This window comes from Electrophorus electricus, chromosome 7 (assembly GCF_041902795.1).
Source record: "Electrophorus electricus isolate QZ-2024a chromosome 7, ASM4190279v1, whole genome shotgun sequence".
Taxonomy (NCBI): Eukaryota; Metazoa; Chordata; class Actinopteri; order Gymnotiformes; family Gymnotidae; genus Electrophorus; species Electrophorus electricus.
In genome coordinates, this window is record NC_137503.1 from 3,982,501 (window position 1) to 4,001,979 (window position 19,479).

The 19,479-nt window shown below is 38.0% G+C and overlaps 1 protein-coding gene across 5 annotated transcripts in view; it reads right to left on the reverse strand.

The window, feature by feature from the left end:
* The window catches only part of nme7 (NME/NM23 family member 7), a 37,621-nt gene that overhangs the window by 13,545 nt on the left and 4,597 nt on the right, over positions 1 to 19,479 (reverse strand). Inside the window, exons 4-11 of one of the 5 annotated variants that reach the window (XM_027013582.3) lie at positions 18,175 to 18,285; positions 15,673 to 15,723; positions 15,080 to 15,287; positions 14,748 to 14,853; positions 9,760 to 9,824; positions 8,727 to 8,795; positions 6,579 to 6,680; positions 1,694 to 2,449 (exon numbers count right to left, since the gene is read on the reverse strand). In XM_027013582.3, coding sequence (XP_026869383.2) covers positions 2,381 to 2,449; positions 6,579 to 6,680; positions 8,727 to 8,795; positions 9,760 to 9,824; positions 14,748 to 14,853; positions 15,080 to 15,287; positions 15,673 to 15,723; positions 18,175 to 18,285 — 781 coding nt within the window. In that variant the 3' untranslated portion in view covers positions 1,694 to 2,380. Of the gene's footprint in view, positions 1 to 1,693; positions 2,450 to 2,872; positions 5,810 to 6,578; positions 6,681 to 8,726; positions 8,796 to 9,759; positions 9,825 to 14,747; positions 14,854 to 15,079; positions 15,288 to 15,672; positions 15,724 to 18,174; positions 18,286 to 19,479 lie in introns of those variants that run through there. The other 4 variants (XM_081717811.1, XM_035524114.2, XM_081717812.1 and 1 more) reach the window with 4 other exon arrangements.

Below are 19,479 nucleotides of genomic sequence, written 5' to 3' on the forward strand. Positions count from 1 at the left end.
TCATGCGTTTGTGCTGAAAAGGTCACTCAGGTAGCTTTACGCATTTATTCTTGAAGCTTATTCAAAATAATATTTCCTACTTCTTACATTAGTAACCACAGGTAGGTTAAAGAAGGTACATCCTTGGACAGATTCCAGAATTTCATATAAATAATTACAGGTCTACTAAATATATATATAACATTGACCTTTAAACATTTCATAAACCTTTTATGTCTGTTACATCATGGAACATTATTGTTCCATGGAAAATGGAACACTGAGTTCATCATAATTGTTCAAATCTTCTGAATCGAAATCAAAAAAGCACTTTTGGGTCACACTAAATGCAGATATAAAGCCAATTTTCTTTCAATGGCCAAAAAAAGTGGTTGGTGTCAACATAATAAAATTTTCAAGCAAGCACACCGTGGACGGAAGTAGCAAGACAGGTCAGTGTAGCATCTAAAAACACTGGCCTAATATGGCTCAATAAGCCTTAGACCCAAGGAACGTATATCTGTGTTTTCTTCCTCATCAGGTTAATGTTGCTCTTGTGAGCACCCAGCACCCACATTCCAAGTGCATCCTATGAATACTGTTCAAAAGTCTTTTAAATGACTAATTTACATCACCCACTTCTCATTTAAAATGGGTTGTCCTTATGGTCAAAAAAGTATAGATGTACTTCCAAACTGAAATGTCAACTGTAATATTTGTACACATGGATCAGTATACTGTAGTGAATGGCTTGGAGCTACAGACTATGCAGATCTAAATTTTATAGATCATGGTTTCACACAAATCCGGGCATCTCTGTGACATCAAGACTGCATCTTTTAGAATGAGGAGTTAGATCAGACTACACTGACATCAGGAACAACAGGAAAATGGGAAAAGTAAGTTACTGCTAGGCTGTTTGTAATGAAGTCTATGTATAGCCATTTGTGTCTAAGCCAGTAGAAAGCATGAAAACCCATGATTCCATCATTATCTTTTAAGGCTTACCTGGTGACTGAACTATTTGCATTAGTATGCTCATTGGTAGGTTCGTGCATGTATGGTTGTATTACTACAATTCTCCTTCATCTTCATTTCCGCTTGAGTGCCGCAGGAGGCTGCAAAGCGCCAACAGTGGGATGTCACCGAGCATATTCATTGGAATATTGGGACCACATCCAGACCATTGTCAGCTAGGATTGATGAACAAATTTGTTCTTTGTGTGGTGTTATGTTTCTGTTCCCTTTTTTTTAAATTGAAAAATTGCTGAATGTTTCATATAACACTATTTTCATAAAATATTTTTAATACTTTATAACATATTCCTTGGGTAATTAAGGAAGGCTGTGCAAGACTGCAACCAATGCCAATTAAGGTACCTTCTCAAACTCAAAGAATCTGAGTTTGTTATACTATGATAGTACTGAGAGGGTATATAATCTGTAATTACCTCATCATTCCAAAATTACACAAAATCTACAGCATAATGGAATGCTCATTTTAGTGACCCCATAATATTAAAGGCAGTTTTAGCATCTCCATAAGCAGTAAATAATGGTAGGAAAGGTTCTTTTTAAAACTTATTCAGTTACATTATATATGTCTGTAACTGTTAAATGAAAATTGTCTACAAATAAGAGGAATTCATAGCCATTTAAGGAAAACTGAAAAACTTTGGTAAATCATAATTAATAAATCCATTAGTAAATCCTCAGCAATTCATACACAGGCAGATATTTTATTTCACTGATGGACAAACAAAAATTCAAGAGGAATTCCTGAAAGGAACACCAAAGGTACTGCCAAAAAGTAGTGCTGTATTAAATGTACATAGGGCAAATTAATCTTAAATGCTGTATTAAAAATATTACTGTTACCATCTACAGAAGAGAATGAATTTTGGCATGAGAAACAAATATCCTGCATCACAAATACACATCGAGGACAATACAAGGATCGTGAGCCTGCACTTTGACAAAGGCAGCCTACAGAGAAGAGGCCAGTTTCCCAACACAGTGGTGCCAGGATAATAACATTTCCTTAAACGTCAAGTAGGCTAAGGATCTTATACTGGACTTCAGGAAGCAGCAGTGTGTGCACACCCCCATCATCATCAATGGAACGACTACTTTAAAGTTCCTTAGTGTTTACATCACATAGGAACCAACACGGACAGATCACAGAACATGAGTAGTGAAGAAGGTACAATAGTGCCTCATCTATTTCAGACAGCTGAAGAGGTTTGGTATGAACCCCCATATCCTCAGAACACACCTGCACTGTGGAAAGCATTCTGACTGGCTGTTTTACCACCTGGTGCAGCAATTGCTCTGCTCTCAAAAGATGAAAGCTCTGCAGAGGGTGGTGCAGAGAAACCAGCACATCACCGGGGTTCAGGTACTAAACCTCCTTGAATTGTGCAGCAGTCGCTCCCTGAAGAAAACCAGGATGATGAAGGACTCCACCCACCTAAAATCCATTATGAGACGTATGAAGGGGGAGATTCAATATTTTGAAACTTAAAAGCAAACTTTTATATCTATAATTATTAGCAAGTTATTTCAGTGACTATTATTATATTATTTAAAACTGTACAATTATGTTTAAAATGATATATTGAAGGGGAAAACTCTGGTTTTCCACTTGAGGGGGGGGTTGGGTCAGGACCCAAATGGCTTGCCAAGAACCATCCCTATGCAACATTAAAAAGTATTCAGTGTACCATGTATACAGTATAATATTTCTCTTTCTCTCATTTACAGACAGACAGACAGATATATATATATATATATATATATATATATATATATATATATATATATATATATATATATATATATATATATATATATATATAAAAAATGTGTGTGTCAGTGAGTAATGCTTCCCATGGATATATATGGATACTTAAGGTAGGAACGCAGCACCTTTGGCTAATAACCCCATACAAATACCATTAGGTAATTATATTCTCCAGCTCCTGGATATAGTTTTGCATTAGCCCTAAAATGAAATGTAATGAAAACTGCATTCAAATAAAGACAACCGTGTCTACTTCATCCTTTTGAGCATCCTTCCTATCCTCATTGGAGGAAGGGTTCAACTTCATACAGCAGATCATTCTAGTAATCTCAATGATGATTGAAAATGTTCCTAACATCACATAATGCCCAAGTATCTTCAATAACAGATGGGACAAAAGCCACAGAGGCCATTTGGAAAGTGTGGGTGTGAACAGGGATGCTTGGTTAAGGAGTGGTTAGTGAGCCATGCTAAGCAATCAAGCCTGACATCAGAACTGACTGTGCTCTTTCTGGTATACTCCATTGAGTTTCCTTCAGCTCTGGGTCATAAAACTCCTATAACCTGGTTGACCCATTCATATTAATTTTAGCACTTTTTATGAGTTTGTAGGAGTACTGTCAACCCGGCTTAATATTTACACCACTTTTAGAATTACTATCCTCAAGATGTGATACTGACTCAAGTGCAATGGAGTATGCCATGTAAGCGGATTTCAGGTTCAAGGTTCTTCAGACATGGTCAGATTAAATTAGTTTGTCCTGTAGTAGAGGTGTGATCTACATCTTTGAAAGGTAACTGGCCTTCATGTTTGGAATTTTTTCAAAGATCATCATGAGCATATACATGAACCTATTATCTAATACCAAAAATATGTCCACAATAAAGCAACAACTTGGAATTACTTTTTAAAAGGCTATGGCAGATTTAGAATTATTGCTGAAATGAAAGTAAAATACATTTGCCTTCGCACTGAATAGTACTCTCAGAAAATGGATCTGACATTAAAAATAAAACAGGAAGATGACATCAAAGTATTTCAGCTAAGTACTTATTAAAGGAATATGGTAGGTGATCATATCATGTTGTGTACATGTGATGCAGGGTGCTCTTTTTTTCCCCTCACTTCTGAGTATATGGTAGGGACAGGGCGGAGGAGGCTGTCCATTAGGAAGCACCAAGCTCTTTTCAGAGTCTATAATTTAGCTACTGAGTTTAACCTTCAACAGGTCACAAAACAGGAGCAATTTCTCACAATATATATAAAAATAAGAACTAACAAACGAATTAAATGCTGCAAAAATGGGAAAAAACTTGGCTCTAAAAAAAAAAAAACCACGGTAAATTAAAGACATTTGTGTATACTGATTGTTTAAAACAGTGACTCATTCAGGAATTTCAAAAAGAACCTTCATTTTAAAAGGGGCACTTCCAGAATCTGTCTCCTTGGTAACAGAATGACATGAGCAAGTCACTATGTCAGAGGAAAAGAAATGGTTTAAAGGACACTTGCTGTGCAAAACACAAAAGCCTCATCTTACTTACAATACTTCAGACAGAGGGAACAGGTGTAATCTGTGGGGTTTTTTTTTAAAGATACTTGGAAGCAATTCAATTGTTTAAGATGTCATTTAAATTTCACTAAATCTTAAAAAAGGTCTGGTTCTTGTTAATTCAGGTTTCTTTCTGAGGCTATTAAATATGACACTAGTTCAATGGAAGACTCCCAAAAACCCTAAAGGATTCCATAAATATACTGACTGGAGGAGGGCTGGTTTATCTTGTAATCCCATTTTATGAACTCAGTTCATTCCTGTCCAGTATTTCCATCTGTTCAAAAGACTTCTCCAAGCTCTGATCTTGAGCAATATTTTACACTTGTGTAGCGTTTGCCCACTGATTTCAAAAGTGCTCTGCTGTGGTTAATATTTACACCTTGAGCTTAAGTTTAAAAACAATTATCCTAATATTCCCAAATCTTCAGATAAAGCATTTTAGTACACGCAATTAACAATATGACCCAATTTCTGAGCACTAAATGAATGGAAACACATGACTATAAATTAGTTTTATTCTAAAACAGGTGCGAATAATGGAAGTGTCTCTGATCCAAAGCATACAACTCCATTTGCAAAACAGCTGCCACTGGAAATCATGCTCCCTTAACACCCCACTGATAGCATGAACACTGCTAATAAAAGCAGGATTACTTCAGAACAACCTTAAGACTGTAGAGATGGTTGCAGGCGTCCCCCTGCCCACTCCCTCTCAACATTAATGGCTCTGTGGCGTCATTCAAGTTTAGGTGGGAAGAGAAATCTTCCTCACCAAAAAAAGCACAGCAGAGAATGTTCTCGCTAAGGCATCTAAAGAAACTCAGCCTGTTCCAAGTTCTGATGATCCAGTTCTACATTATCACCTCCTTCGTTTGGCATGAGGCTCCTGCACCTTACAGTAATGGGACCAACTACAGCACATAGTCAGGACTGCGGAGAGTTCACCGTTTCAGGATATATACAACTAGAGTCTTGAAGTATGCTGGAAAAATCATAGAACACCCATCACTTATTTCAGCCTCTCCCATCTGGCAGAAGACAGGGCCAGCACAATGAGACACTCAGTGCCCCCCCTACCCAAAAAAGAAAGTTACTTTATTTAACCTACTTTTATTTATTTCTTTTTTTATCTAAGTATATTCTCCATTCTGTGCACCACAAATATACTTTAAGTTTAAAGTTTTTCTATTTTGTTTCATCATATTTTATTTAAATTCATTCTCTATTCTGTGCACTATAAAACGTCCAGTGTGTCAGCACTCACCAAGACAAACACCTGGGTAATAAAACTGATTTAAAAAACCCACAAAAAACAGGAACTAGAGACATCTGCACTACAAGTCCAACAGATGCAGAACAAAACCTTGTGAAGCAAATACATGTAGTCCAGAAGCAGGACACCAAGTATGATAAACACTGAACTGAACAAGGCTCCTCCCTGTTCTCTTCATCAGCAATGCCCATTCACAAACTGTGAAGCATGAAAGAAGAGGAAGCCAATCAAGGATCATGACATGATCTACTGAATATTTCAGTCTCATTTAGTAAGATACGGGAAGGCTCATGACCCTTGGCTCAGGGACTCTCACCCACTGTTTTCCAGTGGCGTTGGCAGCATTACAACTCTACGTCACCTGCACCTAGACACTTGTCAGGATATGCATCACTGGTGGAATTAATGTTAATGTTCTCCTGGGTGCGGAAGTGCTTTCCTGATATCACGAGAACTGGCTGAGTAACAGAGGCTGCATAATCTTAGACAGAATCTGAAACCTTTGTGACAGTGTACATTACAGCAAAGTGCTAAAAGGTACATGGCAGGCTTTTACTTAAGAAGCCTTTGAAATATGAGAAGTAACTTAATGATGCGTTTTGGATTGCTTGGGAAAAGATGATTAAAAAAAGGTAAAGAAGGTAAATGAATGCATTCTTCCATTATGGTCCTGATTCAACTATGATTTTATCATCTGATCACTTCAGTGCCTTCAATGCACTGGACCAAGCAGTTACACTAATGTACAGTACGCATTAGCAAGTCTAATAAATGTCAGCTTTCTGACTGCAACATTCAACAGAACAGTGTAAGTGGTAGTGGGTAGGCATGAACGAGAAGGTAAAAACTACTACTACTACTACTAATAATAATAATAATAATAATAATAATAACACACCAAAAGAACCATAGATTGAGGCGAGAATATCATTTTATTTCCAAGGGAAAGTTTTGAAAAGTAACTTACCGGGTCAGACGGGCCACAGAATGCTCGGAATTCTCTGGGTGCATCAGGGCCATGTATCTCCAGGGCCATGCAGGGTCCAGAACATAGCTCTGCCACCATACCCTGCAGAACATGCAGTCAAGAGTTACCTTATTCTGCTCACTCTACCCATCACTAAGCATGTGCCAGTGAAAGAGCTCATTATGTGAACAAAACTTGGTGAGTTATCAGAGCCCCAGGAAAACTTTAGAACCACTCAGGTTTCTGCTCTGCCTCTAAATAAATATATAAATCAAAAGTAAATAAGAGACAACAATTGCTTCCATTGTCCAGACTCCCAGTTGTCTGTGGCAGGGTCTGGTTACATTTGATGTTAATCTAGTCTGATGAGATGGTCTCTGGGAGTCTTTGGTGGTAGAGGGTCCAGAGGGGAACAGTACACTAAACGTGCAGAGCATGAGGACGATCAATAGCAGAAGAATGAACTGCCAATAGAACACATTCGCAAAATAGAAACAGTTTCTAATAGTGACACTGCATATTTACGCAATATTCAGTATTGCAGCCAAAACAAGATCGACGGTCCCATTATAGAAGCTGCATGCACCTAACTTGACATTCTACACGTTACATTTCAATGACATTTTCTCTGTCCAAAATCTAAACCACATTATGTCTTATGCATTCAGGAAGGCTGTCAAAGCTGATTTATACTTTCCCCTCATACTTTATACTTACTTGAAATCTTGAAATCTAAAGTAAAAAGAAGCACTGCTATTAGGCCCTCAACTCAACCATTGTGGCAAATGGTCAAAACCTGAATATATTTTTCCTATCAGTTCCAAGTAAAGATTGGAAAAAAGGAAAATATGATTTTATCATATTTGGGAAAATGCAGTTGAGTAGACATAGCAGTGAGTTTGGCTCAGTTGAAAATAAATGAATGCTTTCACTGCCCAACACCCTGTCTTGATTATTTTAGTTCTATGAGCTGTAAAATGGCAACAGGCAGAAGAATTGAGTGTTGACTCAGGCATGGCACAGCAGCCTGGCTGTGCCTTATTCAAAGCGCAGACCCCACCATCCTGAGCAGAGCCTATTAATGCCCCTATGAGTGCAGGACTGATCTCAGAAAATGTGCAATCTCAGAAACAAACAACTGAACAAACACAAAGGTTTGCACATTTCCTTCAATTCCAAGTTAAATATCTCTGTTAAGCCAGTCTGTGCTTACAGTTATTGTCTCATAGCATGCAAGTTCTGATATTGACAACAAACTTCAGACTGTGAATATTCACAGCCACAATTTATTAGTGAATTGCAAATTTTCAAAAGAACAAAAATAATCAGAAGTCTACCATTTCAAAACCCTTAAATGAACCCTTCTAAAGTAATAGACCATCATCAAGCATATGGTATTGTGTCATGATAGACAAATGCATATAAAGAAAGCTGATTAAATGGATCAGTCCAACTAAAGCCACTGCTAGACTATTAATCCAGAGGTCTAAAAGTGTGTCTGCTAAAGGCTAATGCTAAAACATCTCCATTCCAACCAAACAGCAGTTTATGAAAAAGAATTATCTGAGCCTTACAGTTTGGCCTGTTATGAAATTGCAAAGTGTGTTTTTTTTTGGCCATTGTTTTTTTTTTTTTTTAGCAGACTATTAGGCAAATGATTTGCTTTAAACTCCTAATTTTAGATAGATAGATAGATAGATAGATAGATAGATAGATAGATAGATAGATAGATAGATAGATAGATAGATAGATAGATAGATAGATAGATAGATAGAGAGATAGATAGATAGAGAGAGAGATAGATAGAGAGAGATAGAGAGATAGATAGAGAGAGATAGAGAGATAGATAGAGATAGATAGATAGAGAGATAGATAGATAGAGAGATAGAGATATAGATAGATAGAGATAGATAGAGATAGATAGAGAGATAGATATTGTAATGTATGGATTCACACACACAATAATTTGAAAGCCCATAGATTTGTATTCATTATGCAATATTATTTTACATACATTTTACATATGGCTTATGTTTATAGTTTCCTGACATATAGAGAAGTTAGGTTCTACACATAGTAAAACAACGTTTCTAGTGCGTTGGTGAAATTACATTTTACTAAGTGTTGTTAGGCCTTCTCTGTACTTACTGTATACTCCGAGACTACCCCTTTATAAATTTCTAAAAACTCTTCTGCACTGGCTTGATCTAGGTTGAACTGAAAAGAGAAATAAAATTATTATGTCAAAAAACACGCAACAACAACAATAATACAAAACAAAACAAAAAAACACAACATGCAAAAACATTTAAACTTTGAAGTGGGTCTAGTAAATGACTTTAGGTCAGGGAATCAGACAGAGATTTTTCACTTGAAATTGGGTGCTAGAGGTGGAGAGAGGGAGAGTGAAAAACATTTTCTAGTTCTCTACAGAAATGTAACATATTAACACAGCATAAAGCTCCACTACCAGATGAATGTAGTCATTATTATGCTCTCTGGCCAACATGCAAAGGAGAATGTTACCTATCCAATTATGCGTCAAATAGGCCCCAAGCTCAGCAGACACAAAAAACAGATGTCATACTGCAATGCTGGAACCTATACCAGAGCTATTAACTTTGCCAAATATAAATCTGTTTTATATCAAGCTACACACACACACCTACCTACAGGACATTTTTAATGATCAGCCTATATGCATTACTTATGTAGTAAATATTTCCATTTCTGGCATTTCGCAGATGCTTTTATTCAAAGCAACTTACAATTATGACGAATGCAATTCGAGCAATAGAGGGTTAAGGCACAGGCACCCAACTATGGTAATTGCCAATAGTGAGTCTTGAAAAAGCATCCTTCTGATCATTAGTCCAGTACCTTAACTGCTGAGCTACTCCTATCAATTTTATATCAAGGAATTGGTAGTACAATGTTTAGCAGGAAAATGTGGTTGGCCGGAGATTATCTCAGTGATGACTTGAAATCTGTCCCTGATGAGTTCACTGTCTGGTCGATAACATTGTCAGCTTAGATGATGAGGGGGAAATTAAATCAAGTGCGCATGTGATTTTAGATTTTTCTGGAATGCAAGGACACATACAAAAAAAAAATCTCTATACAATAAGAATAATGTACTGTGGCCTTGTATGCAATCAATTTATACTGACAGCGCACTTACTATCTGTAAAGCAGAGATCTCAAATCCGGCTTCTGTGATGGAGTTCAGAATCTTTCCCGTCAGAGCTGTAAATACACAAAAGCATGCTTAAGTCAACAATGTTCAGTTTATAGCCTACAGAGCTGCATACATAGCACCAAATAAAACAAATAAATAATAGGAAATGTAATTAAATATAAAAATATAGTAATCCAGTGAGGCCAAGCAAATTCACAGTGATACCTAGCCATAATGGTGGACCAAACCACAATATGCCCAAATGTTGTCTTCATATTAAATCTATTTTTTATTGTCTGTGTTCTTACAGATTTCCACGTAAAGCAACCTTGAGCACAGCAAAAGTGCTATATAAAGAAAAGTGATGACGGCAATGATGTTGATTGTGGTGATCTTCCCATGCATTAGTAATATGCAACGCACTTCAGGCCCTAGGTGCTATTTTGAGCCATTCTGCTCCAGGTATACACTTGTTGGGCTTCACTTGAACCTGAGGATATGAGTCATCAGGAGCAAAGCTTAAAAAAAGTCCCAAGTCCCACGAGACAGGCCATAACATTAAACCTCACATGCTGTGTCAGGCCTGTCAGCATTTGCCACTGTCCCCTGCCTCAGACATGTAAAAGACTAGGCCATATTTACTGTGCCCTCTAAGAAAAGATAGCAAACATACACTGACCGACTGTTTTAAACTCTTCCCCTAAAAGATCAGGCATTGTGATTGGGTCTTAGGTAGTGTGATGTGAGTGTATGATGGCGAGGTGGCTGGAGAGTAGGTGGTATGAGGCAAGAGAAAGCAAGACAGGGAATGAAAAATAACTAGGGGAAAAAAGACTTAGAGATGAGCCTGATTTTATTTCCAACTGATCACAACTGAAAGTGTTACTGACAGATTGGTACTTAGACTTACAATGTCAATCTCCAAACAAAAACAGTATGCCAAAAAAAACAAAACAAACAAACAAAAAAAACAAACTTACTTGTTCTTGGTTCTTGGAGGAGACCTTTATCCTACCGTTTACCTTTCAGAGCCGGTTGTGAGAGTTAAAGCCAAACATGGAGTTCACAAGATAATAAAATGGAAGGAAAGACTTTGAGCTCCACTAACGTAGTGCGGTAGTTCTATCACTGCCTTTGTACAGACTGTTCTGGAACAAGCACATGGAGATTATACTAGTAACCTCTCAAAGGTCCTGTCAGCCCACACTATAACGTTTCAGCCAAAAAAGTGTCAAAACCTTTTTTTTTTTTTTAAACACTTATCCCAGAGGAATAGAAAAAGCCCAAAGGCCATAAGCTCAGGTTTCCCCAAACATGGTCTAAAGCTATCCCAGGAGCTAAGCCCTCCCAAACCCTAACAGACAGGGTGCAGTAGAGTACCCTTGTGCAATGTCTTTCAGCTTCCCCCACTGGCACGTTAGTATAATAGCCTGTATTCATCAGCAGTGTAGTGTGTCCTCAGGAACAGTGACTACAGGTCAAATGCAGGATCAGGGCTCATATGACATAGTACACAAGTCTGCTGAACAGAGGACAAAGTTTGGGCAAATTATCATAGCACACAAACCAACCTGAGACCACAGACAACAAACTGTGTGTGTGTGTGCGCAAAAGAAACACACACAGAGACATTCACAGGCACGTATATACAGGCACAGACAGTTATGACATATCGTACATATAAGAAGATAAACTATTTGTAAATATAATAACATGGAAGCCAGACCACACCCTCATTCAGTGTGGCTGTAGTACCACCCATGAAGTCTGGCCCTGTGAACAACACCTTCACACATCCCCCTCAGCATCATCTCTGAGCCTGAGCTCCCAGTCACATCGACAGCTCCCAGACCAAACCAGACATGTTGCCAGGCAACACTGTTATGGCTGCCTAGCAACAGAGTTCTCCATTCTAGTCACGAGGTAGCTTTGATATTGGCCAAGAGGTTTTTGTCCACTTTCAAGTAAACCATGGCTGGTTACTGGATAGTATCTTCTATGTGATCTAGTACAGGAAGGATATAAACATCACAGCGCATTTCCACTGCCAAAACATTTTGGCAGAATTAAATCTAACATGCTTTTATTGGCTGAGGTTAGAAACCAGCTCTCAATTCAAATAAACTTTTCTATTAGTTAAGCCCTGTGAACAGTTTAGTCTGTCTTTGTGAAATTACAGTTAAGGTTGCACTTCTGTTGTTGAGACAAGAACTCTACCTGGCAAGACTGAGCCGAATGGCATGGTTCATAAGGACTAAAAGATCTATACACGTTTCGCATAACTTTTTTTTTTTTTAAAGAGGATTGCAAGTTATAACACATTCCTCAAAATTAAGCTTTCAGTAAGGGTGAGTAAACAGCCATTTATCACAGCAGCCCTGTCCCTCAGCAAATGCATACAACTGAGTCATAAGCATTATGCTTGTCTTAAAACTACAACATTGACCAGCTACATTTTTTTTCTTTTGGATAGGCTAAGCAAATGCATCCAGTTTAAACATTCAAACAAGTATGCTGACAAGGCGACAAAGGAAACACTAGCAAGATTAGAATCCTGACTAAATAAGAGGCTAGCACCACCTGAGGGATTATATCATTTGCAGGAAAATAATTCTTCTGTGGGTTACATAACACAAAGGCAAAGCAACAATATAAATGGGACCTGCCTGACACAGATGGCCAGCAAAATTACTGATTGTTGCTTTATCTCGCAAATTACTTAGATCCCTTTAGGGTCTTCTGTTATCGACTACTAATCTCTCTTGTCACAAATGTGTTTGGTTCCTAATCCCTCATTTAAAAATAATATAGGCTGCAACACTTTCTAAATCACCAGCTATCAGCATCCAAGCTGGAGACCTGCAGGCAGGACACACTCCCAATGGAGGTACATTGTGTGTGCACACTCACAGTGGGTCTCTGGTGGTATCTGCCAGTCTGGTGACTCATACAAGGGCACCAAATTGTGAACAGGTGAAAAATCCTTCTCCCAAACAGTTCTAACATAACAAGGCTCTCAAGAGTTTCACAAGATAAGTCAGTCAAAGCCAAATCAGGGAAAAAAAAAAAAATCTATATTTGACATACAAGCATCTACTAACTGACTAAAAGTTAAACATTTTTGCATTTTAAATATTTCAAATTTTCTCCTGATGTCAATAATCCTTAACCAATTTTGATCTCTTCCAAGTTGTATTTCGGGATGACAGCACTATCAGTGCAGATAGATAAAGGGTCACGCCTTCCCTTTTGAATTACTACGCATACGCCACTGTCAGACAGTCTGCCTAATGCAACTATCCAGCTATGTCTGTGGCTATGAGCCCTTAAAAAGGTTTGGTCTCAGTGGCAGAGAAACTGCTCTTTAGGGGCCAATGACCATTTTGTGAGGAGTCTTTTACACTGGTTCCATGTGAAACATGTTGCAGGGAAGGGGGCGGGGGGGTTGATGCTCAGATCAAAATGTAATAAACTATCATTTGGTGAGTTTGTGAGCAAAATATTCTCTATAACTATTGAAGCAGGCAATGGCCTGCTCCAATTCAATATCACATGAGGTAGCAAAGAGCTTTGAAGGCATGCTCCATGAATAGGGGATCAGGAGAAGGATTTGGGAAAAGCCACAGGGGAGATTGGTTAAACATATGCACTGGCTTTAGGGGTAACACATTCACCAACATAAGTAAAGAGAGGAAGCCAGGCATATCACAAAGGTTGAACAGTAAGGAACCCATGGAAGAACCAGAGGGGAGCTTAAATGTGGTAGTGCAGCTGATGGACAAAGTTAAATATATTCTCCAAAACAACTGCATTTTTACATGTCATTCATTAAAATAAGCACACACAAGTATTTGAGGTGTTAAGATTTCAGATACATTTGTCCCTGAGACAATAACTAACTGTCCTCACTCACCAAGGCACACATGCAAGCCGCTTCAGCATGTGACAGGACATGTCAGTAACATTGACCCAATTAAAGCTTCAAAGGTCCTACTTCATTTAGCTTTAAGGACCCATTAAATAATGAAGCCAAAAATGACTGACTCATCTAATCAAGCACTATGAAAAACCTACTTGTATGAAAAGATTTGTAATCAGGTTCTCTTAAATTGCTCTTAGAGAATGTGCCGCATTTACCCGTTTTGTGCTATTTAAAATTTTCTCTTAGGTGTGAGCAAAATTTAGAGTGGTCCAGACTTGTCCTACAAGTCATCTACAGCTGTTTCCCAAAGAAAGAAATGTGTAGACTAATGGACTGTATAAGCTTGAAGTTCCAGTCTGAATATACATAGTAAACATGATGTGTAATCCTGTTATGATAGTAGTATCCTGGTCAACAATAGTATTTGTCCTTTTACTCTACTATTCTCCCATTACATTCCAAATTGGACAATATGCATTCATTAGATTTGCAAAGGCTTAACACACTACAATGCTGGACATGACCACCATTGTGAGACCTGACAATACAACATCATCCATCAGGACACTTACTCGCTCATCTGTCTTTTCCTTGACACTCTCCAGTTTCAGTCATGTACTGAGTTGCTTTGGCAAGACTTGTTTGTTTGTTTGTTTGTTTATTATTGTCTACTTTCAGGCCTTTTGCTTTAATTTGTGACAATACAGACTTTAAGGGACATCACAAACAACACAAGCAACTTTTAATTCCTAATCTTATAATGCGACTGTGATGTTTTTTCTTTCAGAGGTCAATAAATGAAAACGCTACAGACGTTTTGTTACTACTTAATTTCAAGCAGAATTAGCTATAACCACACCCCCCAAAGCAAAACAAAACAAAAAAATTAAAACAACAAATTATTGAAACTCACATGTGCAACTTAATACAGGATATTGGCTAGTTAGGAAGCCTTTCTTTTGTTAAATCAGAGGCTTGTTTGTGTGTGTGTGTGTGTGTGTGTGTGTGTGTGTGTGTGTGTGTGTGTGTGTGTGTGTGTGTACGTGCACACATGCATTTAGGGTCTCACCCTCTGAGATAGCATGAGGTTTGATAATGCAACAGGTGCAGTAAGAGTATTGGGCCGTGTTGGAAGGACCGTGCCCTGTAGTGGAAGGGAAAAAGAGCTCCAGCTCCTACAGAGTACAAAGAGGAAAAACCAAACCAAACCAAAGTTAGTTGGTCATAAACTGCATGTGTGTTAAACGAGTTCATAATTCAGACACATTTCATCTTTAATGAACATATGATGCTATACTATAAAGGTGTCATTCTTGTCCAATAAGAAAACGACCTGCATGTTTATTACTAAACACTGCAACTAAGTGGATTAAAATGTTTTGTTGTTGTTGTTGTTTATACCCGAGCAGCAGATGCCAGAGAGTCTGATCCATGCCCTGCATTTTTAGTGCCATCTGTGCCAAACCTGGCACGCAGGCTGGCTGGAGCGTCTTTGCGTGCTGCACCAGAGTCAGTGGGCCCCAGAACTTTCCTCCAGACAGACACTGCCTCATCTCCCATCAGCTCCATGACAACCACCGGCCCAGAGGTCACAAACTGTACCAGGTTACTGCTCAGTCACAAAAACCATATGTATTAATTATCTCAGCTGAAAACATCAACAACTTAAACTATTAGTAAGAAATATTATTAAAAAGACTTTGTAACATCTGAAATATACAGGGCACTGTAGAAGTATGAAGGTCAAGCCTCATACAATGTCATGACAAGACTTTTGCAATGTCCTCAAAGGAATCCAAGATTTCAGTATGAAGGTTATGCTATGTCACTGGCTGGCTGTAAAACAACACTTCAATGTCACTCAAAGACATCAGAAGGTAGTGGAAACGCCACAATAAAAATCGCTGTTGCAAGCAGATTGGGCTTTAAGGTTTCTTTGAAAAACTCACATGCAACCTCAACATAAGTGAATAATTCACCCAGGGAAGACTTACTTGAAAAAAGACTTTGACTGATGTTCCATGTAAAAGTCCCCTGCCTGCTTCCTGTAAGAAAGCCATAAAAGTACACACAGTTAATAAGTGATCCAATGAGCCCCACTCACTTCTACAATAAAGACAGAGGCCTAACAAGAACTATTTTTGCTCCTTTTCAATTTGTTTACACACCTTAAAATACCAAAAAATCAAAAATAAAATTAAGATCAAGAAGCATAATTCATTTAATTGGCAACAAGTCTCCCTCATCACAGTATAAAAGTTTAAAAGACAGTTATCATTAGACAGTTTAATCAGTAGACCAAAATGTGCACAACAGCAGCAGAGAATACTTGGTCTTGTGAGTAACCAATAGTAAATGGCAAAAAGTGACATGAATGAAAAGCAAACAGCCCTGATCAGCCTAAAACAACAGTCCCTTATACAGTTCTACACAGTCAGCTTTCCTGTAGGAAAGGAAAGATTAACACTCAGCTCTTTCCATATTTCCAACAGTTAAACTGCTGCTGTGTGTCACTACTAAAAGGGGTGGGCTTACAGTACAAAATGTGTGTTGAATCAGCAGGCTGAATTAGATGGTGATATGCTTAGTAGTTATATGAACCAAATCAACCATGTTAAGCAACACTAGTCTATGAACCTATACCTCTAAATGCATAGCAACATGCAATATGCTCAAATGTAATGCATAAACATTTTTACTTTACACTACATCAATAAATCTGCCAATGTAACCTAAATTTCTCTCCTTCCAAGAATAAGAATAAAATTACATCTGCATTTGATAGTTATACATTTTTGCCAGCTTTATAAAATAAATTAGGCTGATTATTTGCATTGTGCAAAAGCTGTTAGAAATGGAATTCCAAATGCAAATCTGACATTTAGAAATACTCCAGCAGGCAGAGACTACACATGCAAAATGTTTAATTATAGAGATAAATGACAGCAGTGAAGAGTGACACTTTTTCTGCATTCACCACTGATCAGACTGGAGTAGAGAGGACATGACAGTGCCCGACTGGGTGTGTGTTTACATCCCAGAGTCAGGAGTAATGCTGCCACCAGCTGCTCTATCAGAGAGGAAGACAGAAAGGGGGAAAAGGGAGCGCAAGAACAAGGCAACTAACCACATGAGGACAAACACGAGACTAAGCATTTAGTAAAGCCCTGCCTGAGAGGTTTTGCAACATTGTTTTTATTCTTTTAAAAACAGGTCAGATGGATGTGAATCAAGTTTCCAGGACAACTACTGAGCATTACATTTAATGGAGAAACCTCATTTTTGGGTGTCCATGGGCCTCCTAAAATATGTGCAAAAAAACCTGTGCATTCAAAACCATTCATTAATTCATTCTAAGATTTGCATCTTTATCTTTTGTGCTTTCCATGAATTAAACATGCTTGAAGTTTGTAAACATAAAATACTGACAATGCGTTCTGTAACTCTGGTTTTTAGCATGTTTTAAGTATTTTATTACCATCCACAAATGGTCATGGGCTGGCAGTTACCATCATGTATTCAAACAAGTATTTGTCTGCAGCTGGATGGACAGCCACCAAATTCTTTTTATTAGATAACAGTGACTATTACAGAACCACCCTGGAGTAGTTACTTATTATAATTAAATATATGTGTGGCATATTTTGTTCTCCGACATCGAATAGCATTATTGCAATCTTTTTGTAGAACCCCACAACACCACAGGAGTGAGAACAAGGTAATTACAATCTGTCTGATGCTTTTGCTTATTTTTAATCATCAGGATAATTCTGGTTAATACAAGTGTTCATACGGACATACTCTCAACTCTGTAACCTGCAACTAATTGAGAGATAATGTGTATCTTTGCAATTGTAATGTAATAATTTGGTCAGAGCATGAGCACTACAGTGGATGAAGGGAGAATCAGCTGTAATGCATCTGTTCATAACAGTAGCTCCATGGCCCTTGGAGATATGCCTTCTTACAGAGTGTAATTATAAACCAAACCTGCCTGATCCAGCTAATCAGTGTTCTGAAAAGGCTGATTAATTCCATCAGGTTTGATGGATTGGGGTTGGTATCTAATTCCCAGTGGTTGGTAACCAGTGGTCTACACAGCAAACACAGAAATTTAAAATGGCATCAAAAGAAGCCACAGTATTTGCTGGATTTTTGGCTCCCATCAGAGCCATATGTTCCTGGCAGTTGTCTGCAACCTGACCCCTCCCCAATTCCAAGACTTTCTATAACTTGCCAATTCACAGCATAGCTGCAAACAATATCTGCATTTTAGGAATACAGTTTCAATCTGCTTTGAGCAAAGACCTCTTGATGACCTCTTGACTTTCCTGTTTGATAGTAAATGCTTTGAAGGACATCAAACAAGTTCATTTGTAATTGTGGAGTCAAACAGCTATATAGTAAATCAAGTGCATTCTGCTTTGCATGGGACCAGCATGGGTGGTGTAAAATAAATAATTTGTTATGAGGTACAACATTGTTTCTTGGCTTACCAGCTTAGTTTGGTCATTTTGGCTTTGGTGACAATAAGGCCAGCATCATAAATCATCTGAATAATGTCACCCACTTTGGTCACTGCATCTGGCTTAATCATAGCCAATGTCCTGAGGAAATCAAATGAAAAACAGAAATGTTTTTATAGACTTTTAAAAGAAGGATGAAGTGACAGATAGAGAAGAGAATCAAGTAAGCATGGTTTTATGAGGAGTGAGCTATATCATGTTCCTAAGATTCATGAGGAAAAAATATGGCTTGTGAAGTGACCACTGTATAGAAAAAACACAGAGCAATAGTCTTCCACCTTTATATGATCTCTGCAAAACTTTACTTCCTCAGAGCTCTGGCTCAGTGGAATGAGAAAATATAGTGAGAAAGCCATGGATTCAGTCCACTCAAGTCCACTCTGTGCTTGACAGGGCAAGGCTGGCTAAAAAGATTAGCAGCCAGCTAATTAATCCAGTGATTTTATCATTAAAGATGCAACACAAAGCAACAAATCAGACAGAAAGTGTATCCGTTTTGAATTTAGAATTCAGTGACAAAATGCAAAATAAACTTTTTATATGTTGGTCTGACAGAGCTGTACACTTCAAAGAATGGGTCGAGAGAAATCTCCTAATTCTAATGTTAAAGAACACATGATTTTGTAATCTGTTCACTGCTGCTGCTCATGTGCTTACTTGACAAGGAGCTAAACAACAGTGAAGAGAACAATACATACTAATAAACAACAATGGTGTTTGTTATGGAGCTGTGCATCCTTTCCTCAAAATTAATACATAAATATGTTATCATAATTAGTAGTACACTGAAGTACTGGGTTAGCTCAAAACGATATATTCTTTGCATTGCCATTTGTTTAAACCTAAATGAGTCTACAAAGTGTAACCATATAACAGATTTTTTTAGTCGCGCATCTCTGCTATCTGATTTAAATTCACAGCACACAGCCAGAAACAGAGGGAGAGATGCAGCTACTGTGAAGAAAGCCTCTTCTGTTTGCCTTCAGCACTAGAGTCACCTAATTACCACTAATTGAAATGATCAGCTGAACGATGTGGGAGTCTGAAAAGGCTGACAGGCTTATTTATTAGAGCAATAATCAAAGATGTTCAATTTGTGTTTGATTAGGCTGGGCACTTTCCTGGCTATCTCTGTAGTCTGATTAGAAGCCACCCACTATGGCATAGAAATATGGTTCATTACACTGTTTAGTGAGTTATATCCCGCTGGACCAAATACCCTTCCAAACTACCTTCTGCTCTTCTGAAAAGTTATATCCTCTAATGAGCATCACA